The 23,274-nt window shown below is 45.8% G+C and overlaps 1 protein-coding gene and 1 pseudogene across 1 annotated transcript; one reads left to right on the plus strand and one right to left on the minus strand.

The window, feature by feature from the left end:
• Nucleotides 1-2,343: 2,343 nt before the first annotated feature.
• Nucleotides 2,344-14,203, minus strand: LOC134377897 (butyrophilin subfamily 3 member A1-like). The gene is given in 11 exon segments (XM_063096702.1): nt 2,344-2,882; nt 2,884-3,428; nt 4,876-4,902; nt 5,324-5,350; nt 6,225-6,251; nt 6,340-6,360; nt 6,519-6,719; nt 8,460-8,741; nt 9,231-9,578; nt 9,817-9,951; nt 14,105-14,203. Coding segments are annotated over 10 exon segments (1,734 nt in total). The 5' UTR covers nt 9,896-9,951; nt 14,105-14,203; the 3' UTR covers nt 2,344-2,705.
• A 6,018-nt stretch (nt 14,204-20,221) lies between these two features.
• Nucleotides 20,222-20,596, plus strand: LOC134377950 (ragulator complex protein LAMTOR3-like; annotated as a pseudogene).
• Nucleotides 20,597-23,274: the final 2,678 nt, after the last annotated feature.

The raw sequence follows: 23,274 nt of genomic DNA on the forward strand, positions 1-23,274 counted from the left end.
GAGCCTGGACACCCACAGCTTTTATCTGAAGAAAATGAGGCCCAGGCCTTCTGAGGCCATTTATGCCAGATGCACCCAGTGAAGCCAGGCCCGGGCACCTGCCACGGCTGGCCTGAGCCAGAGGGAAACATATGTTCTGAGCAGGAGAAGGGTCCACTGCCCATGCAGTAGTTAGCAAGAGACCGTGTCCAACTGGGGTGTGCCCCATTGGGTGGTGAGAACCTGACCTAATCATTCTCTGCCTTGGGAGGAGTCAACACAGAGGGAGGGTCTCCTTGGTATGGTTCTCTATGGACCTGGTGGACATGGCAGTACTGCAAGAACCCAGAGTGACTTCTGATCCCCTGTTCTTTCCGAGAAACTCTAATTTCTTTTTTTCTTTTTATTTTTTAGGGGCTGGTCACTGTGGGTTCCAAACCCATGACCTGAGTGTTATAAGGCTATGCTCTATCTAACTGAGCCAACTGGCCAGCCGAACTCCAATCTTTGAAGGCAATCTGTCTGCATCTCTTCCTGTGAGTCACCTCCAGCCATGGAGTCCTCCCTTTGAGGCCCAGACATATTGGAACACAGAACAAACATTTCTATTCTTACCCGTTCAAATTTCAGATTCTTGACTCTCAGAATCCATGAGCATAGTGAAACAGTGTGCAAGCTGCTAATTTTTAGGGCTGCAGCAATAGTAACTGGTACATTTACCTTCTCAGAAAAGAAAATATCTCACCAAACACAGCAGAAGTGATAGTGGGCCCCCAAAGGAACCAGAGACAGGAGAGTTGCCCCAACGTTTTCCATCTCCAAGCTTTCTATGCACTGCTGCTTTGGTCTTCTCTCTCTGCAGTCCACCTTTGATTTTCTGGACCACACTGTGAGTGGAATATGCCTTCCCACAGCTCCTATGCATACCTCTTACAGGTGTAACTTGTCAGATGTCACATGGGGATCCCCTAGCCTAGCCTGGGTCAGGTGTCCATCCCACATCCAGTCCATGTGTTAGGGCAGCAGGGCCATGTGACATGGACGTGTGTTGGAAGAAAGGAGGTCACTACTGCTGCATGTTGGGGATGCAGGCATCCCTCACCATGGAAGACAAGAAGGGCAGACGGAATTTAGTAGGTACTCACTATGTTCACAGCAGGGCCCTGTGAACAGATGCTGTTAATGCCTCATCCCATATCCTCTTGGCCCATCTCAGTTCACCCATAACTGAGGCAGACGGTTTCCTGAAAGGATAACAACTTCAGACCTCATGAGGCCTGCCTTCTTCTACCTCTCTGGGAGCCTTCTCCAATTCCAGTGGTGTTTGCTTTCTTGCAGATGTATGGTCCAGCCTGGAAGTGCAAGAAAATTAACAACTCCAGGGGCAAACTTTAGCCAGTTCAAGTGAAAGACGATGGGAGTTGTGAGTAAATGCTCCACTCCAGGCTCGCCAACCCTTAGGAAGATTTTGAGATTCATGTCACAATTTCATATGGTTTCATAGAGATTCCAGGGTGGGATTGAGCCCACGTACCTACATGGTAAGGGGCCCATTAATAAGCCCATTATGCCATTTCTTAATTGTTTTTCTGTCTTCTGTGTCTCACTTTATTTCTGCACTTGTGTTTCCAGGGATCACTTTCCAAGTAAGTGTGGTAGGCTGAATAGTGCCCCATCGCCCAGTGATGCCCACTGCGAAACTTATGAATATGATATATTACATGGCAAAATGAACATTACACATGGAATTAAATTATGGACCTCAAAATAGAGAGATAATCTTGAATTATTTGGGTGGGTTCAATCTAATCACACTCAATCTAATCAATTTAATCTAGTCCTTAAAAGCAGAAGGCCGAAGAATCAGAAAGTGAAAGAACAGGGAGAAATACAAAGATTGAGAGGAGCTCAGTCCATGTTTGCTCCTTTGAAATGGAGGAAGAAAGCCATGAGCCAGGGTGTGGCAGCTGCTAGAAGCAGAGAATAGCCCTCAGTTAACAAGTATCGGTGACCTCAGTCCTATAACTGCAAGGAACTGAATTCTGCCACCACTCTGCATAAGGACACAGATTCTTCCCTAGAGCATCTTGAAAAGAACCCTACAGATACCTTGATTTTAGCTCAGTGAGATCTGTCAGACTCCTGACCTACGCAAATGTAAGATAATAAATTTGAGTTGTTTTAAATCTCTAAATTTGTAGTAATTCATTAGAGCAGCAATGGAAAACTAATACAATAAAGATTTTGTGCAGATGTTTCAATGAGGTAAGCTGTGAAACTGTGGTCAGAGAGTGGGTGTGGAGACCACTGTGGTGAGCAGACTCATCAGAGGACAGAAAAAGTTCAGGAGAAGAGTGAGGGTTATTGACAAGTTTATTGAACAAATAGAACTTAACCACAACATGCCAGGCAGAGGGGATACAGTGAGGAGCAACAGTGGTGATGACGATAAAGCATCTGTCAGCTGAAAGGAATATCCTCTGAACCTCCACCAATGCTCCGGAGTGTGTATACGCCTTTCCAGGAGATGGATTTCACAGAGTGGTTAAAAACATCCTGAAGTTCTTCTAGCTTCCTTTCTCCCAAATTCATATATCCCAAACAGTCATTAGATTATTAGCTACACTTCATAGAGACTTTGAAATCAGGAAGATTGGTTTTGGTTCCGTGATGGTAGCAAACACAACTGTCACAGGAGACAACTGTATTATTTCCAGTGAAGTGCCTCAGCGTGTGCACACAGCTTTACAGTTGTCACTGGCTGCTTTGGAGGAGGACGCCCTCAGCTCCAGACTGGCAGAGAGAAGCAGAGACCTTAGATCAGCATGAAGCTCCTGGCTCCCATTAGCTGGGCCCTGGATTAGTGGGGTCTCCAGGGAAAGGTCAGCGTTTAGGTCAGGAACAATGGGGACTTTCCGCTCCTTTTGGTGCTGGGCAAACAGTCAGAGCAGTGGGCTCTAAAGTCAGAATTCTGAAAACAGGAAACAGAGGCCCAGAGAAGGAGGTGTGGGGAAAGGTGTAGACATGAGAGCCATCCAGAGCATTGTAGAACGAGACCTCTCCAGACTCATAGTCCAGGAACACCCCCACTCTTCTAGGGGGCCCGGCAATCTTCAGTTCGGTCCTGGGCTCCGTGAGAGCCCGATACTTCTCCCCGTCAGATAGCCCCATAGTCCAGTATCCATTCTCGGGTTTCATTTTAACCCAACCTTTTCTCTCCACGTTCTCTCTACACACTCCGATATGCCAGTCTTTCCTGTCGCCCACCTCCACCTCCCAGTAATGCCTCCCTGATGTGAAGCTGTCACAGCCAAGCACGCAGTGATGCCAATCAAATCTCTCAGGGCTGTCTGGCAGATTCTCCTGCTCCTTTGCCTGCTGCAGACTCCTCTGGTCCTCAGAAATACGTAGGATGGGGTTTGCTGTGTCTGGATCCAGAATCACATCAGCTGCAGAGTTTGAAGATGGGCTCAGCCATTCTTCCTGGACCTCACAGCCTCAGCATTCAAGGACTGAGCCTTGCCAAGGAGGCCAGAAACAGAGCCTGGCACCCCTCGCCTGCCCTGAATGTCACTCCAGTAACTAACATGGGAGAAAGCCCCAGGGGTCCTGTGTCCAATGGGGAAGGGGACGGGAGGGTGAAATGAGGGTCAAGGTCTGCCTAGCCAGATATCCTGATGCTGGCTCAGAAGGCAACAGGACTCCTTCCTTTACATTTTTCTTACTTCTTCCTGAAATTGACCCTGCCCATTTCAGCTTTCTAGTCACATACATTTAACTTTCAGTTATCACTCCACCAGTGGTGAGCTGAATGACTTTTTCCTTTCTGCATAGTCTCTCTTTCCACACATCCAAGTGATGGAACATCGTTGAGCCTTACCTGAAGCATTTCCTTACCTGAAAAGTGGGGATAAAAGTACTAATCTTTAGGGTTGTATAAGTCAACAGTGTAACTCACTCAGCCCAGGGCAAGGCACAGAGGACGCACCTGACATGTAACAGGTGCCATGCCTTCTCTGTGCTAGGGGCTATGTTGGGGGCTTTATGTGCCCCCACATACACCCTCTTCTGGGCCCCAGGAATCTGTCCTGTATGGACAGCATCTCTGGGCTCCCTTGTCCTCTGATTTCCTGTTGGGTGTGGCCAGTGGGAGGCCCTGGCAGAAGACTGGAAGGATCACATGGTGTTGCTCTGACAAAGGCATGACTCTTTGGAGGCAGCCTGTTTTTGAGCTGCAGCTTCCTCTGGCCTCCAAGAACTGCCTGCCTCCCCATCCCTCCAAGCCTAGGGCTGGAGACAGCTCCCCACTGCTGTGAGGCCTGGGACACCTCACTTTCCCTCACTGGTTTCTCTTGACCCTGCTTTCTCCAAACGCTCCTCAACTACTTACTTTGAATATGCCATCTTTCTTGCTAGCTTTTTGGCTAATACATAGTCCTTCAGTCTTTACCTTAGACCTCCCAGCATAGGAGGTATGATCATCATCTCATGTGGAGGCCGAAGCTCAGAAACATTAACTCATCAGAGGACACGCAACGGCAGTAGGTGGCAGAAGCCCTGGAGAGGCAAAGTTCCCTGCGCGCTGCCTTCTCCACTTGGCATTTCCCATCCTCATCCCCTGCAGGGTCCTGCAGCCTCCCTCTGCCCCTCGGCTCCACCCTTCATGCTTCCTCCTTCCCATGAAGGTCTCTAGAAGCCCAGGACAGCAACCCTCCCCAGTTCCCTGGGCTCTCAGCGGAAGGGCCCTGGACTTAGGCACACCTTTCCGATTGGGAACTAAAGACACCCACTGAAAACTCTCCTAGTTATGGGGACTTCCCTTCCCCAAATCTCAAGAGTTGGAGATGAAAAAGGAATAGGGCCCATCAGATTGCTGGCCTGCAGTGATTCACTCACCAGCTTGAAAGAGGGCGTCTTTCCATTCTGAGAGGAGGAAACAGACAAGGAAAAGGTCAGTATTTCTGTCGTTGCCCCCACCCCATTCTCCTCATTACGTCCTGTCTTTCCCTCTTTCTGCACAATCTCTCCAAGGCCCAGCTTCTCTCCTCCACAGCTCTGATGGATCAGGGGCGTCGGCTTCTCACAAATGGTGGACTGTGTTCCCTTTGTCATGAGGGCCATGGGCTACATGGACAGGCTTTGCTAGGGGGTGAGCAAGTGGTCCAGCAGGGGGAGGGTTCTCTCAAAGCCTCTGGAAAAGCAGACGTGGAACCCCACAGAAAATGAGCGTTTGGTTTTGATCTCATTATTCCTAGTGACAACGCCAATGGCTCCCTTCAGAGAAAAGGTTGAAATGTTCAGGGCACATGTCCCAGCAAACTCAGAGAGCTTCAGGGTCACTCACCAGCATAGGCTGAAGACTTCTCCCCGCCTACAATGGAAGAAGCGAATAGATGTCACCTGGACTCTGCCATGTCTGGGTCATCCCCTTTCCCTTCTTTTTGACCCCCCCCTTCCCTCCCTTCTCTCTGTGCATGTACAAGGCTCTCCTCTCCTCTCCTTCATTTCAAGTCAGGGAACATCAATGGCCCCCTAGTGATGCCGCAGGCACCGTGTGAATGTCTTCCCAGCTGTGGTCCGCCTGATCTACTCTGTGTGTATCTATGCTCCTGTATCTGGGAGAAAGTGTCGCCATGTCTATATGTGTATGTGCAAGTGTACAAGATCCATCTATTTCAATCTGTGCTATTTCCTGCCTCCTTCTGAAAAGAATTTGGGGAACTTAATGAGGAAATTTCTGGGACTAATTTTCGATAGCAGATACAATAAGTGTTTAAGAACTGAGTCACTATAGCTACTCCTGTTTATGAGGGACAGTTTTCTCCCTCCATCTTTTCTGATTTTCCCTTTCCTTATAATCGTCCGTTCTTCTTTCCTTCTCCGCATCCCATACAGGATGTAAAGCAGCCAGTGCAGATCCTGGCACAGAGAAGGCACCTCATCTGTTGTTCCGTCCTCCTCTCCCCTTTCCTTTTCAATTGTACCCTGCATTTTCCTCTGTGCTTTGTGGGGCTAAAGGGTTGTGGGCCCCTAGAGGAGAGAGATTGAAGGCCTGTGCTGTCCTTCAAACAAAATCAAATAATTGAAATAAAAGGAGAAAAAGAGACACTCCTGGGTGTCTATTTTCTTTCCCACCGTAAAAGGATCTGGGGTCATTTGTCAACCCTGGGCAAAGAGCTAGGGCTGCAAACTATCCAAGCAGAGAGTCTGAGATTAGAATTCTGAGAAAATGTCAGGCCACTCACGAGTCATGTACTGGATTTTTCTCCACTCTGCAATGGAATAAACAGGAAGAGTCATCGAGTGGCTTGAAGCAGGGATAGGAAGACACGCCTGGTCTCTGGGGAGACAGGAACTTACCGAGTTCCTCCTGGAGCTTCTCTGGAAAATAAGCAGAAGCAGTCACGAACTGTTAGCGGAGAGGGGACCTTCTGGAAAATAAACCTTAGAAACTACACAGCGCCTGGGTGGGGATGGGGTGAGGTGTTCGCGCGCAGGCCTGGAAGCCAGGGGTTCGATTCCCTGCCGAGGCCAGATACCTCTCGCGCTTCGTTCCTGCTCCTTTTCGGCCCGAGCCTTTTCTTTCTCCTCCTGTTCTCGCTCTTTCTCCTGGGATAGAGCCTTTTTCTCCTCCTGCTGTCGCCACAGGAAGTAAGCGGCCCCCGCGAGAAGCAGAAACAAGGCCGGCAGGGTCGCTGCCAGGGCTGTGATCCAGGGCTGGGCGCTCCTGAAGAAGGGGCCTGCGAGGGGACGAGGGGACGAAGGGCCTGGGCTGTGGGCAGAGGGTGGGACACGCCCGCCCCCTCCCCAGCCCGTGGGTCCGGAGCTTCAGCTGCTCAGCGCTTGGGGGGGCCGCTCATTTACCCCATGAGAGCAAGTCATGTTTCTCTTCCTAAAGTCTCAGAGAACCGTGCACGTGCGCCTCTATCCGAGTGACATGAGCGCCACGAGCATGGAGATACTTTCTAATACCCAAGTCTCTCACCACACAGCCCTCCTCCTCTCTTCCCCATCGATTAGCTTCTCATTTGTCAGCTTAATATGATGGTGACATAAACTGTGCAGCCAGAGGGCCTGGGCTCTAATTGTGACTCCTCCACTTGACCAGCACTGCGACCCTGGACTAGTTACTTAACTGTGTGTTCCTAGTGTCCTTATGGGTAAAGTGGGGGTAATAATAGCACCTACCTCCTGACGTTAGAAGGATGAAATGAATGCTTAGAAAGTGGTTGACATATAGCGAGTGTTATATAACTGTTAAATTTAGAAAACATAAATAGAAATATATTCTTACTTTTCCTCTATTTACACTAAAGATAGCATTCTATATCCATTGCTCTGCATCTTGTTCTTTCTGTGTAAAGTGTACCTCGGAAATTTTTCTATATTAGTATAGCGAGAATTTCTTTGTTTCCATTCACACCTGCGCAGTATTTCCTTGTATGGAAGTTCCCCATCAGGAAACATTTGCATAGCTTGTAACTTTGTGCAATCATAATGCTATGAGAAATAGCATTTCACGTGGGTCACCACACATAGAGGCCATCTTATCTGTCAGATAAATTCCAAAAAGTAGAATTTTATTTCTTTACTTTTGGCAGCTAAAGGGTACAGTTATAGAACCCTGGACCTTGGCATTATTAGCACCATGCCCTAACAAGCTAAGCTAACTGGCTAGCTGCAGAAGTGGAATTTTGGATCAACAAATATGTAGTTTGGATAGACATTGGATAGCCCCCAATAGCAGTTGTGCTAATGTATGTCAAAAATTCAACAAATTAGGGTTTGGTTGTTAGCTCAGTTGGTTAGAGTGGGGTATTGGAACACCAAGGTCAAGGGCTCACATCCCTAAACTGGCCAGCTATCAAAAACCAAAAAACAATGAATTAATATAGCAAATGCCCGAGAGTTATTGCCTCCCCTGCTCCTGACATCAGCAAGTGTTATCCACCACCTCAGTTTGATTTCACTTTGTTTTGCCAATCTCATGAGTGAAAAATTCTTTGCTATACGCCTCTCTAATTAGTAACATTGAGAATCTTTTTCTGTGTTATTTTCTTTTCTGTAAATTAATAATTCTTGTTCTTTGCTAATTTTTCTACTAGGGTCTTTGAAACCTTCTTATATTTCAAGGAGATTACCTCTTTCTCCATGATATGAGTTGCAAGTACATTTTCCCCCCATTTTCTCATTTGTCTTTGCTTAAGGATCATATCTTAACCATTTCCACCCAATTCCCATTGCCTGTCACACTTTTGGACCGGAAAATTTCAGTAAATGTTAGTGGCATAACCAGATTTATGGAGGAGAGAAGCTCCCCTGGAGGAAGGAGGAGGCTCCAGGTCCCTGCTCTGGTCCTTGTATTCACTGCAAGGACCCAGGTCAGCAGGAGAGACTCACACGGGGGAGAATCACACACCCTCCTTCTTTCCATAGCCACAGTCCAGCTCGGTATACCTGAGGCCAAGAAGGGTACCGACCTGCGATGGAAATCCTGGCTGTCTTTTCCTGGCTGATGAGGGAATTTCTGATGGTACAGGATGGCCCCTCCCTGGAGCCACCTCTCAGGACCACGGATGCTGCCACTGCATACAGTCCTGCTTCGTCTGCAACCACAGGCGCTGCCACAGCTGGGATGCTGTGTCCCTTGGCATCTCTCCACTGTATTTGGGGCTGGGGATACCAGCCAGTGGAGGTGCAGTCCACGTGGATCCCTCCATCCTCATAACCCTTCATTTCCATGTGAGGATCAGAACCCAGTGCTGTGGAAGGATAAAGCAGCCTACACACCTGGAAGCCTCCTGCACCAGGGAGGGTCTCAACAGGAGAGATGGCACAGGCACATTGGATATCTCAATGAGGGTTTCATTCAGGAGCAGTTTATAAAGTGTGGTGGTGGTGAGGGGAAAACTACATGGACTGGTGCAGTACCCCAGGGCCATTTACAATGGGATATCACCACCCACCCCTATACACAAAGGAGGAGAAGAAGGAGCTGTTTTGAAGACCTAAAAGATGAGAGTCTTGTATGGATGGTATCATTGAGAGGAGTTGTGATCCTAGGTAAGGGCACGCAGCCAGCCAGAGGCAATCCTGCAGGGTCTCCCTCCCCATATCCTCTGCTACAGCTCCCCACTGACCAAACCCAACCAGAGCCACAGGGCAAGAGATTGCACCAAGAATTCTGGAACTCTGCCTCTTCCCCCAGGTCCCAGGGAGGAAAGATTTCAGAACAAAACCCGGAGGCTCACCTGCAACCTTCAGCTCCACGATGGCTTTTTCATAGAATTTGCCATCTTGGAAATAACAGAGGTAGTTTCCACTGTCAGAGGCTCTGACGTTGTATATCCGGAGAGCAGCCTTCCCTGCACTGATGCCGTCGCTTAGAATCGAAGTTCTCCCTCGATAGGCTGCGGCCTGTTTGTCTTCCACTTCCTTTCCATCTGCATACACATTCACCTCCTGCCTAAGGCTAGACCTCACCCACCTCAGCTCCATGGACTCTGCACTCATCGCTGGGGACAGGTGACAGGGCAGATCAGCGTCTTCACCCACCATAGCCAGGATGGGCCCAGGGGGTCCAGTTACAGCAAAGTGAGCTGGTCAGCCAAAGGGGAAAGCTCCATCAGAGGGGTTAGAGTCGGGGCCATGAGAGAAAGGGTAGTTCTCAGGTAGGGAAGGCAAGGTAGAAAGAGTCCAGAGAGGAGAGCCTAACAGAAGTTCAGCTTGTCTCTTAATGATGGGTGAACCTTCACTTCAGATGGGACTTCCAGGTTCTCAGTGGGCGTGAACAGGTAATGTCTGCTTCAGACACATAGAAGCAGAATCATTTCCTACCTGAGCAAGGGGTGAGTAGCTGGACCAAGATGAGGCACACAAGGAGGTCGAGCAGGAGGAAGGGCCTGGAAGTTGCCATTTTCGTCTGTGCTGCATATCACGACTCAGCAGAAGGGACGGGGCAGACACTATGGCCTGGAAGAAGACATACGATTCCACGTTGGAACCTCCACTTCCCCAGGCCTAACTCAACTGTGGTGACCCAAGAAGATCCTCAGCTGTGAGAAATGTCTGTCCTAAAGTCTCTTCACCGTTGGGTTTCACCATGGAAGATCATCCGTAAAAATATGTATGTGTTTGATGTACGTGTGCTATTCCATCAGGAATTCTACCATTCTACTGTCTGAAAATACTCAGAATCTTTCCCCACACTTCCCCTGCGGCAGCCAGGTCCAGGCCTCCATCATCGCCCTCTGATTAACACAGGACCCTCCTCAATGGACTCCCTTGTTTTACTTGTTCCCACACTGTGGGTGTGCCAGCTAGCATGGCTTGTTCTTGTTGTGTTTCTAGCTTGCTTCCACCTAACCACTCAGAGTTGGTGCATCCCTAAACAGAGGAAGAGCCCAGGAGAGCCCCTCTGGGTGGATCCCTCAGAGACAGGGCTGAGAACTGGCCCCAGGCCCCTCCCTTCCCCCTCCCTCCACTCCTGTATTGTTCCCTCCTGCTGGGAAGAAGTCCGGTGGAAAGGAGTCCCAACAAAGTGACTGGAAGGTGTGCCCCGCTGGGAGTAACACTGTGGACTCCTCTAGACACCAACTCCTGACCATCAGCATAGTCACATCACAGCCAAGCAGACTCTGGACAGGATCTGGGCAGACTCCCTGTGGAGGATCCAGAGTCAGTCAGGGGCTGAACCCACTGTTTCTTAATCACAAGGCCAGTGAGTGGGAATGCTGGGAGTAGGACCAGCTCTCTCCCGTGTTTTCCTTCCTTCAGTCAGTCAACAAATACTTACTGAGAACCCACAATGTGCCAGGCCCACTAAGTTAGTTGTTAGGGACAGCAAGAGGGTAGAAAATAGGTAATGGCACTGTGATTCACAAGCTGTGTGATCTCAGTCATGTGACAAAACCTATGTGAACTTTAGTTAACACCTAAAACATTGGGAAATGTGAAAATCAGAATGTGCACAATTCACTCAGCAATTGCACTCGTGATGTCTAGTTCAGCACAGTAGTGCCACGAGTGCAGAGGTTGGCACAGTGGCATTGCTTTTCATTGTATGTAAGTAGTAGGAACCGACCAGGCCCCTCCGGAGACTGGTGAGAAGGGTGACGGCTCATCCCTGTGAGGGAATTCCACTCTGCAGTTGGAAAGAGTGGTTTGTTGTCACTAACCTGTATGATGGAGATGTCATAAGTGATTAACAAGCACGTTGCAGAGCTGTCCTACTGACTGTATAGTAAACAAAAGCAAAGCTGTAGACTTGTGTACACATACATGTGTAATTTCAAAAGGTCTCAATAGCTGCATGCTGAACTGCAGACTGGAGGTTAGGGTAGTGAAAGGACACTGGCCCATCGCTTCCTTTTCTTTAAATTTATGTGAATGTTTTCAATTTTAACAATTTTACGTATTACTTAATTGTAATTGTTATGAGTAATTCTAGTGACTGGCTCATACTAGTTGCTCAGTAAATATTAACTCCTCACACCATTTCGTCCAAATCAAAGGAGACTGAGGATGAAGTCATAGTCCCTGTGCTTCGGGTACCTGGGCCTGGGAACTGCCTGTGAGGAGGTCTGCAGGGGCATTGGGAGGGGTTAGGAGGGGGCAAGGGAACAGAGGTCTGTGCAGGTGGCTCTCCCTCCATCCCTGCCTGAAAGCTGCTGCACCTGCAGACTAGACACTGCCTTTCACCATATCCTGTGCTCCTCACAACTGCTCCTTATGCTGGTAGAGAGGGGCAGCAATTTTTATCTTGGGGTCCCTGAGATAACAACTTCAGTGCTTTCTTCACGGTTGGGAACAAGCATTTTCACTTATTTTTTAGGATATTTATTGTTCTTTCTTGCTGATTATAGACAATTCTGAAAATGGAGAAGAATGTAAAGGAATAAGTATTTAAATAATCTGTAATGGTAGTCATACACTTTGCCAGTGTGAATGCATATATTTCTGGAAGTATTTTGGCTATATGTTTAGCAAGGGCCTTAAAAATTCCACTTACCAGAACTGCTCTTCAAAAAACAAGACATTAAAAAAAAAATAGGGATTAACAGAAAGACTAATGTTTAAGGCTGTTCAACATAGTAAAATCTACAATAGCAAAATGTAGATACAGTTTAAATATGCAAAGTAAAGGGGTAAAAAAATAATGTTATATTCATACAGTGTAATAGCTTGCAGCCATTGTGAAGCATGCTCTAGGTTTTGGAGAAAAGCACAGACAGAAAATAGATATACCACAAAAGATACCAAATAGGTGTAATGTATGGACACAATGCTGTTAAAATTATAAATAATTTCTCTTCACTAAAAACACAATTCGTGATGGCTGCATTAAAATCCCTTTTCTGGCTTCTGGTCAAGATAGCAGAATAGATGGTCCCCAGTGTCACTCTCTTCCCCAAATCAACCAATTTACAACTACCAAAAAGCAACAACAGCCAAGCTGGGGCCACTACAGCTCAGGGGAAGAGAAGGAGAGACCTACAAGGTTCATGAATGCAGGAGAAGACACAATGAGAGAAGAAAGGACTGCTCCCATCATTTCAAACCCCAGCTGCTTCCAGACTGGAGCTGCTGAGAGCACGGAGCAGGAGCTGGCAAAAGCTGTAGCTGTGCCCTTCGGATGGAGTTGCTTGGATGCTGCAGGGAAGAAGAGAGTCTTGGTGGCCCCACACAGGAGTGAGGCACCGCAACAACTGAAAAAAGGAGTCGTCACAAGGGATCTGCACATGGCCCGTCCTATGGGACGTATTTGGAGTACAGGCAGTGGAGGAGATGGGCCCACCAGGGGAACATTGGGGCACAGCATGGACAGCTGATCTGCCTCCCAGTCAGCACAGGATCACTCTGTGTAGGCTGATATAGAACTACCAGGGGTGCAGGTTGCTGAAAAGACTCAGGCCCAGACCAGAGTTTCCAAACAACCCAGGTGCACTGAAGCTCATGAGACCCAGAAGTACTTACAAGGTCAACAATTAAAACCTGAGCTGCACAAAAAGCCTTCCCCAGGGAATCAGCAGCAAAGAAGCAATTTAGCTCAACTACAGGACTCAAGTGCTGGTTCCACAGGAAGTTCCCCCATTTAGGAAGTAAGCAAAGGACAGCAAATTAGTTCCAATGCAGAGTTTAAGTCGTGGGAACAGCAAATAATACAAGACAGAACTGAAAGAAAAAACAAAATACCAACAGATCTAGAGAAAGTTTGATGTTAACTAGTAAAGCCCTCACATTACCAAAGAACACCTGTAAAACCTAGAAGGACTGGAGGCCCCCTGGGCTCCCAAGCGAGGGAGGGGGCAGGGCCAGGGGCCTCAGCAATGCCCCCCAACATTCGTAACCAGCCCAGCAATGACCACCAAGCTGCCGTAAGAAGCACCACATGCTCTGCAGCTGGGGTGGTGGGAAGCTGAGAGCCTCAGCCACCCGTTCTGTCATCTGCATCCAGCCCAGCAATGACCAAGCCACCACTGGAAGCCCCCTTCTCTCCCCTGCAGTAATGAGGGGGGGTGCCATGGCCCTCAACCACACCCACCTCCTGCCTCCTTCTCCCACCCTATTTCCTTCTCTCTTCCTCCTTCCTCCTCCTCCTCAACTGCTCTGCAACCTCTTAGAATGTAAATATATAATAATATTAATAAGCAAATAAACATAAAAAATTTTGTTTAAATGAAAGAATCCCTTTTGTGATTGAACCATGCGTTGTTTATTCATTTGCCACTGTTCTTTATGTATGGTGGTTCAGGTTTTTCTGTACTATTAGTAGTTCTCTAATGAACATCTTTACATGGAAATCTATAAGGCACATCTCTTTCAGAATATTTCAGAATATGCTAGAAATACCAGAGATAAACAGAACAGATTTTAAGGGTCCCTTGCTCCTTTCAGATGATAACATGTTCTTAAGAACATGGAGCTGGAAAGTTTCTTCATTCAGGTCGTCCCCCTTCCACCAAATCCCAACCTCTGCAGGTCCTTACCCTTTGCATCCCCAACCCCCACCCCAAGCCCCTCAGCCTCTCTCTGTGCCAGCCCCTCCCTGCAGGCCCCTCTCAGCTCTCAGACCCTCCCCTCCCAGGCCCTGCTGCCCTGGCTCTAATCAATCTCCCCCACTCACCCTCTGGCAGTCTGTCTGAAAATCACAGCCCACGGAAGAAGGGTAATCAGTAGTTCCCAGTCCTCTCTGTTACACTGAGAGTCTCTCATGTGGAAGAAACGAAACAGAAAGAAACCAGAGTTTGTCTGCTCACTGTGAGAAACAGTAAGAGCTGCTCTTTGGAATCAGTTTTGTGATTGGCTCGGAGGAGGTGCTTCCTCAGTTGCTGGGCAGAAACCACTGGGGAAGGTCAGAATAAAAACTGAAACTGCATGAAATTGTACACATTGAGGAAAATTCCAGCCCTGCCTCCCTTAGTGTTCGCGTTTCTCTGGGTTTGCCTGTTTAAATCATTCTTGTGTGATATGCGTATGAGGGTCCTTCACAGAGTTCATGGAAAGCTTTGTGTTATCTTTCAATTCTATTTTTCCACGAACTTTTTAAAGTACGCTTGTATAGTAAGTATTATTTAATATTCCCCTTTTTAATTTCTTTTTTATATAATAGAAGAACTGAGTGGAAAAATAAAAAGATTTTGATGTGTGAAGAGGGGAAGATGTGGATTAATGAAAACGCTTCTGTGGCAGTCAGCTAACATCTGCTTGCATGCGGATGGGTCCATGCAAGAGGACAATCCTTTACTACAGAGCTAAATGAAAGTAGGAAGAGAAAGAAAACCAGACACAATGAACCGTTTTAAGCACCTCCAACATTCGGGTCTAGGATGCATTACCAAATAATATAATTTTCTGGTTTCTGGAGGCTGGGGTATGGATGACATCTCTGAGATGCCAGAAGAGTCTTGGATTGCCATCCTCTGAATTCATTTTGCATGAAAGGAAAATAAATCCTTGTTTTGTTTAAGCCAGTGGTACTTCTGGTCTCTGTTATCAGCAGGAAAACACACTTCTTCCCTCCCCACTTCTCTCTCCACCCTCAATGTTTATTATGAAACTTTTCAAGCATATAGTAAAGTTGAAAGAAATTTCACCGAATACCAATATACCTGCCATCTGGATTGTACAATAATCATTTTAGTGAACTTGCTTACTTTATTATAATCCATTCATCTGTTCATCCCACTATCCATCCATCTATCCTTACTTATTTACTCATTTCTTTAGTTTTAAATTCACTGTCTATCAGAAGTTTTGCTGCTTGAAATTATGTCAGTAGAACGAAATGTCCCACTCTTGCCTGGAGGATCCAAGTTACTTTGACACAAACAAGTAGCCCAGATGCTGAGCTTGAGATAAGGAGTTTCTGGGTATGACACTTTAGTTTTCTGCACTTTGCAGTTTCCAAGGAAATGGGGCCCTGAGTCCACTTTTAATCCAGTCTTCTACCCAAAGCCCTGGAAAAGAAATCCAGGAAGGTAAATGCACGTGAAATAGGGCAGGAAAGAATTCATTAATTTAATTACTTTTTATTAAGAACCTACCAACCTACCATCTAGTACGTCTCAGGCAATGAAATTCAAAATTGGTGACGAGAGGTTGCATAAAGGAGTGGATAGGAGCACAGTATCTGAAGCCAGGCTGCCTATGTTCCTTTGGGCCAGTTACACAACCTCTCTGTGCCTCAGTTTCCCTATCAGTAAAATAATAATACTAGTACTTGACTTTTTGGGTGGCTGTTGTGAGGAGGAAATGAGATAATACAGGCTATTTGCTTTTAACAGTGCCACACACAGAATAACTCATACACAAGTAAACTTGTTTCCCCTCCTCAGGGTTGATAGTTTGGAGGTTTTCCTTGAGAAGAGTGAGATGTTCTGAATTGATGCCAAAGAAAGGCAAACTGTAGGGTTGGCTTCTACGTTAACTTTAAGAGATAAGCCTGACAGAGACCAAAAAATATGTGCAGTCACTTCTTGCCTGTAGGAAATAGATAGGTTTGTACACATACATAAGAATAATTCTAGTCCCATTTGTCCAGCAATTGCACATTCAAGAATTTATCCTAATGACAAATGCAATTTGGACCTTCGTTCTGTGGAAGTGGTCAGAGGTATGCCTAACCATCTATATACAAAGATGTTTATAGCAGCATCATTTGTAATAGGAAAGACAGAAAACCGTCTTGATTATGAATAATATAATATTGGTTTTGACATAAAATAAGAATGTCAGAAAATAACATATATAGTATGATCCAATTTTTATTTGAAAACTATGTGTGTATATTAGTATAAATATATAAAAAGTTAGAGAATATGCGCTTAACTGTTGATGATGTAGAATATTTTAAGCAGGAAAGTATTTACAGAAAGGAGAAGTAAACAAACTTGCGAACTGGATAGTTGTATTAGTCCGTTTTGTGTTGTTATAACAGAAATACCTGAGACTGGTAATTTATAAAGAACAGAGGTTTATTTGGCTTACAATTCTGGGACAGCTGCATCTGGCACGGGCCTCAGGCTGCTTCTACTTATGGTGGAAAGTGGCAGGCAGCCGGCGGGTACAAGCAGATCACATGGCGAGAGGAAGCAAGAGGGTGAAAGAGGAGGTGCCAGAGTCTTTTTAAACAACCAGATCTCATGCGAACAAATAGAGCGAGAACTCACTCATTAATCCCCCCTCCCCCAAGGGAGAGCATTAATCCATTCATGAGGGATCCACCCCCATGACTTAATCAGTTTCCAACACTGCCACATTTGGGATCAAATTTCCACATGAGTTTTTTGTTTGTTTGTTTTTTGTTTTTTAAAGATGACCGGTAAGGGGATCTCAACCCTTGGCTTGATGTTGTCAGCACCACGCCTAGCCAGTGAGCTAACCGGCCATCCCTATATAGGATCCGAACCCGTGGCCTTGGTGTTATCAGCACCGCACTCTCCCGAGTGAGCCATGGGCTGGCCCTTCCACATGAGTTTTGGAGGGAACAACACATCCAAACTCAATCAAAAAGAAATCTTGAAAAATATGAGGTGAAAAGTGCTACAAGGGTCATTGAAATTGCTTAACTGAAGATTTATTGAACTCTCAGAGAGGAGCGGATATGGCATTACACTTAAGATCGTAAGATGTATGTTTAATTCCCAGATCAGCAGGGTTCCCTGGAGAAGTCACTCTTCTCTATGAGCTTTGTTTAGTATTTCCCAGGATTTTATGTGAATCAAAATGAAATAAAGTCTTTGCATGTAAAGGCTGTGAAATGGCACTGCTCCATGCAGTACCAGCTTATGCGGCTGTTCTATTGTGCAGCATTAAAGACAACCACTGCTACTGGGCCTCCCCCTTTCTTTTTATCTTGACATTGTGAAGGCATCAAGTTCAGACACCCCCCTCCATCCCTCTAGTTTCTTCTGCCCTGTCAGTATTTCCTGTCTCTGCTTTCCCTTTGTGGTCCCTTTTTCAGTGTCCAGTTGGGGTGGCCACACCAGATAGACAACCCTGACAAGACACTGAAGTGTTGCATCGTTCTTCCTTGGGTCCCCCCATGAATGGCTCCTTTTATGAGTTATCTGCAGCCCCTCACTCCTTGGTGGGTCCACAGGAACCCTGTTAGGGGTCTTGCTGGACTGGGAACCACCAAGGCCCTCTTCTTCCCTGCAGCCTCCAACCAACTTCATATGAAGGGCATAGATGTGGCATTTACCAGATCTTGCTCTGTGTGCTCACCAGGACCAGCCTTGAAGTGGCTGGGGCTTGAAACAATAGGAGCAGTCCTTTCTTTCTCTCATGTGCCTTCGCCTGCCTTCACGAATTCCGTAGGTCACTCCTCCCCTTCCTCTGAACTCCAGTGGCTCCAGCTTGCCAGTCAGTTGCTTTTTGTTTGTTTGTTTGTTTTTTAAATAGCAGGGTTTGTACTAGATTAACATTTTCAAAACTGTGTTCTTTCAGTAGTTTATGGGGGGGTTATGAATATTCATGAGATACAAAGCTGATTGTCACCCCCCATACCCAAGATGTGAAGGCCCGATTCATACTGGCGGCATACCCATTACTACAAATTGCATTTGTACCCCTTGTCCCCCACCCAATTATCCCCATCCTCCCTCCCCCTCCCCCTCCCCCTTTACCTTCCACTCCACTTGTAGACCAAAGAATGTTCTTTCCCTCTGCAAGTCCAAGTCGTTGCTTTTTAATAGTCGTAAATTAGTTCATGGTGGGAAAGAGTGATGCTGCGTATTGTCTATTTCGCCATCTTGACCAGAAGTCAAAAGACCTGAATTGTTAAGATGGAAAACCAGATTACTTATTTTTATGTGTATGTTTTAATGATGTTCAGTCAATTATAATGAAAATACAAAGATTGCATTGTTTGTAAACAACCGAAATTTATTTCCTACTGTGCCGGAGGCTGAGAAATCCAGGATCCAGTCACTAGTAAATCAGAGTCTGCTGACAGCCCTATCCCTTGCTCATAGTCTTTTTGCCATATCCTCACATGCCGAAGGGAAAGTGTAGTTCTTTGCAGTCTCTTTTATAAGGGCAATAATCCCATTCCTCAGAGTTCGACCCACCTCAGAGGAAAAATAGAAGGAGGAGATTTCAAACTTCCTGCCCCTCCCCTCATCCGGCCCTCCCCTCCTGACCTGTTTCCTCTGACTTGAACGGAGCAGCTGTCTTTCCTTTCTCCTGTCTGAGGCTAATCCTTCACCTGCACCCTGGGCCACCAACTCCCCAGCTTCCCCCAGGGCTTCTCTGTTCAGTCCATTCTTTCATTCATTCAACAAGGATTCATGAGCACTAAATATGTGCCAATCAGTGTTCTAGGTACTGGGGCACAGAAGTGAACATAACAGAAAGACCCCTTCCCAAAGAACCTAACTCTGTGCGGCAAGAGACAAAACAAAAAACAAGAAGTAAATATGTGGTTTGTTACTTGGTGATAAGTGTTTTGAAAATAAATAAATAAAACAAAGCAAAAACTGTAGTTGACATTTAAAATAGGACAGTGATGGGCAGGAGGAGCAGGCCACAGGAGCACTGGGGGGAAAGCATTCCATTAGAGAGAACAGCAGTGCCAAAGCCAGAGGCATGACCATGGGTGGCATGTGTCAGGACTGGCAATGAGGCTGCTGTGACTGGAGCACAGGGAGTGACCAGCAGAGTGGGAAGGGGCAAAGTCAGAGGGGTTTGAGGGCCAGATCACGTATGGCCTTAAAAATTATGCTGACCTTGGCTTTGCTTCTAAAAGGGGAGCCACTGAAGGTTTTGAGCAGAGGAGGGACTGGATCTGACCTGTGTTTTAAGAAGTTATATCAGACGCTAGACAGAGTGCGGTGGAAGCAGTCGGTGGAGGATAGAAAGCTGAAGATCGGCTGTGAGCTAGTGCAGTGATCCAGGTGACAGATGAGGATGACTTGTACTGGGGGAAACCCTGAGGAGGTGAGAACTGGTCCAATGCTGGGTTTATTTTAAAAATAAAGTAAAAAGGCTTTGCTGACAGAGTGAGATATGTGGTGCGACTGAAGGAGGATTTCAAGGGTGACTGCAAGCCATTAGTTCTAAAAAACTGGGAAGATGAAGTTACCAATATCTGAGATGGGAAAACTTAGAGACAAGAGACAAGAGAGGAGGTAGAGCTGAATCCAAAGTTCAGTTATGGACACGTTTATGGTTGAGGAGTCTGATAGAGTTCCACGGGGAGGTGCAGAGTGGGCAGTTAGATCATCAATGGTACAGTCCAGCTGAGAGGTCAGGGCCAGAGATAAAAATTACATACTCAACCTTGCCCATCCTCTTCATGGTGGGTGAAGAGACGGAGCTGCCCTGTCACCTGTCCCCAAATGTGAGTGGTGAGCACACGGAGCTGCGATGGTTCTGGAAGAAGTTCTCGCCAGTCTTACTGGTGCGCTGGGACGGGCAAGAGCAGCAGGGAGAGCAGATGCCCAAGTACCGAGGCAGGGTGACACTGGTGGAGGAGAACATCACCTGCGGGGTGCGTTGCTGTGAGGGTACATCAGGGCCTCTGATGACGGGGGTCTATGGATGATCTTTCAGAGATAAAGAAGCCCAGGAAGAAGCCTTCCTGCGTCTGAAAATCGCTGGTGAGTGCACAGGTTTTGAGATTTTCATTGACACCACGAGGTATGGGAAAGTGCTTTGTAACCTTTAAAAGTGTAACAGGGAACCTGGCAGCCCAGAAACCCAGGTGTGGAGATTGATCCTGCCAGAGAAAGGGTTCGTTATGGCTGATGATCTAAAGTGATTCCTGTATAAAAAGCAACCATGTGTGGAAGGACTCCATGCTATTGTTGTGTCAGATAGAGACGGAGTATCTGTTACTAAGGTGGCCAATGATAATGCTCCAGAGCATGCTTTGAGACCTGTTTTCTTATGTACTTTTGCCCTTGCAACAGACCAAGGGAGCAAACTTGGACTTTCAAAAAATAAAAGTATCATCTGCTACTATAACACCTACCAGGTGGTTCCATTTCACCATTTGCATTTGGTGGTGAATGTCATAGCAAGCGGCAATACCAACACAGGACTAATCGTCAGCCTAGAAGAGGAACTTGCTCCACTATTTGAAGAGTTGAGACATCTTGTGGAAGTTTCTTAATCTGACATTGGTTTCAATGTGTTCCTTATCTTTATTATAACAATACAGTATCAATCCAGCAATCTTTAGGCAACAGTAATACCTGTATCCATGTACTCAAGAAAGCGTCCCCTTTTCCAACTTATACTAAAGAAAGAGCCTGTAGATACAATTTGTAGACAGATCAATTGTTATAATTCCTTGTGGAGGATCTTTTCTTATTTAGTGAGATCTTGGGATACTGCAAAAAATGGTTCAGTCTATCACAGCTCATATGGAGTTAGTCCAGTCACTGAATATGGATGAGATTCTATTCAGTGGATCAGAATCAAAATGGTACATTCATCCATTTGAGCCATAAAATGCTCCCTATTGTACCATATGCCCAGGCCTGTGGAATGAAGCAGACTGTTTCGGTTTTTTTTTTCATTTCCTTAAATATTTAAAAAGTACCTACTCTGGGTAGGGTACTCATGATTCCAAGATGAGATCGATTCCAACATCTGTTCCTTAAAGAAATTGCAGTCTGGGTGGAGAGACTAATATGTATATAGATAATATCAATAAAAGAAGACAAATTATAAAATAATGGGTCAAGTTGGCAGGGGAAACTAGATATTGTGGTGAGTTTAAATAGATAAAATATCTTATTTCTTTTAGTTCAAAAGCCACATTTAATAACCTTATTTGTTAATTGAAACAAAATTGGTCTGCAAATTAGTAATTTACTGTGAATATCTATGTGCAATAACAGGACATATTCATGTACAGTTTAAAAAGTACAGCCATAGGCAAAGGCTTTCTCGTTCTTCAACTCAGTGTTATAAGCAAGATAGCAAAGACTTCGACAGAGGTAAATATTAGCACAATGATATAATTAGTTCTAAAACTGCATTTCTAATTTATAGTAATTAATTTAAATTTTCTAATATGTCATTCAGGTTCCATATTTGGACATATACTAAGGGCTATTCTTTTATTTTTTTTAAGTTTATTTATTTATTTATTATTATTATTTTTTTTAATTCTCAGATGTTGTTAAGGAGCAGTTGGTTGGGGAGCGGGAGATGGGAACAGGGAAGGAAATAGGGTGGGAGAAGGAGGAAGGAGGGGGGCTTGTTTGAGGCCCATTTCACCCCCCTCATTCCTTCAGGGGAGACCAGGAGCTTCCAGTGTTTGCTTGGATGCAGATTTCAGGGGGGTGTGGCTGAAGCCCTAGGTCCCTCATCACCCTGGCTTGGGAGCCCAGGGTGTATCCAGTGGCAGATCGGTGGTCATTGCTGGGCAGGTTGTGGGTGTCCGGGGGACGTGGCCAAGGCCCGAAGCCCTCTACTGCCCTGGCTTGGGAGCCCAGGATGCTTCCTGTGGCGGCTTGGTGGACATCACTGGATTGGTTGAAACAGACTCTTTATTGTGAACAGTAAGGACAAATTTTTCTTCAGATTGTTTTATTTCTTTGCATTGAGTGTGAGGAAGATAAAATAGCATAGTAAAAGTAATAATATCAGTACAATCAGTAAAAAAAAATTGAAAATCATAACAGAATCCTAAATTATCACTGTGCTTACAATGTGCTAAAAAATATGATCTATAAATACAGTAGTGCCTCTTAATATCATCCATGTTTAGCTACTCAGATAAGCTTTCCATTTAATAACTGTGGTGCTGAAATCTAGATCTCAGCTCTATGACTGTGGACCCTCTGTGGCCGCAGCTTGTATAGTTCATGTCCTCGTACTTGTAGAGGAGAAGAAATAACTTGAAGATTGTTTTTAAAAACCTAGAGACTTGATAGGATGCAACAATGGTTCTTTTATAAAGTGACAGACCTAATTTTTAAAATTCTAACATCTGTTAACTCTTGTCAGATAAATGTACAATCTCATACATAGACAAAAATTTGGGTAAGTACTTAGTGGCTTTGCTGTGAAACTCTGTAGAGTGTTTTCTGTAGTCTGTACAGTTACAAGAATAGATTCAGGCAGAAGAGGAAAGAAAAGAAGCCTCTGTGATAGAAATTTAAATGCTTGAGGGAAGCTGAGGTAGAAACTGTGTAAGAGAATACCTGAATCTACATCACAGCACGGGAATGCTATATCCTCCACCGTGATTCCCAATTCTCCCAAGGACATTCAGAGAGAAGAATAGGAAACAATTTTCCTTTCTCCCGTTCTTGCCTATCCCTCAAGACCCAACAGAAGTTCTCCTTCCTCTCCAAAGCCTTCTCCTATATTTCCAACAACAGGGCTCCTTCTGATTGCTGGAGCTCCCTACCTGGACTACTTACCCACCTGTAAGCCATTGGTCCTGCTGTTCCCTCTGTCTGAAAGAGCCTTTCTTATGTCTGCCCATCAAACTCCTGTCCAAATATCAAAGAGCACCTCAAATGGCCATCCATCCTTTAGGGGAAACACTTGTGCCTCATCCCAAAATGGCATCTTTCTGATGAGGTGTGTGAAATGTCATTTTATTGATACTTCAGTTTCCTTTGAACTGAGAACTTAAGATGTCTCTACTCCTAGTTTTCCTGGGTTACTGTGTATCTCCCTTCTCACAAACATTGCATCCCTGTAGTTTTAAGGTTCCAAAAAAGGTGTCCACTATATGCCAGTTTCTCTCTTCAAGGCTCTGGACTCTGACCCTCACATCTTTTTTGGCTGTGCTTTTTGGGTCTTACTCATAAAGTCTTTGCCCAAGCC

The sequence above is a fragment of the Cynocephalus volans genome, chromosome 5 (genome assembly GCF_027409185.1).
Source record: "Cynocephalus volans isolate mCynVol1 chromosome 5, mCynVol1.pri, whole genome shotgun sequence".
NCBI classification, from domain to species: domain Eukaryota; kingdom Metazoa; phylum Chordata; class Mammalia; order Dermoptera; family Cynocephalidae; genus Cynocephalus; species Cynocephalus volans.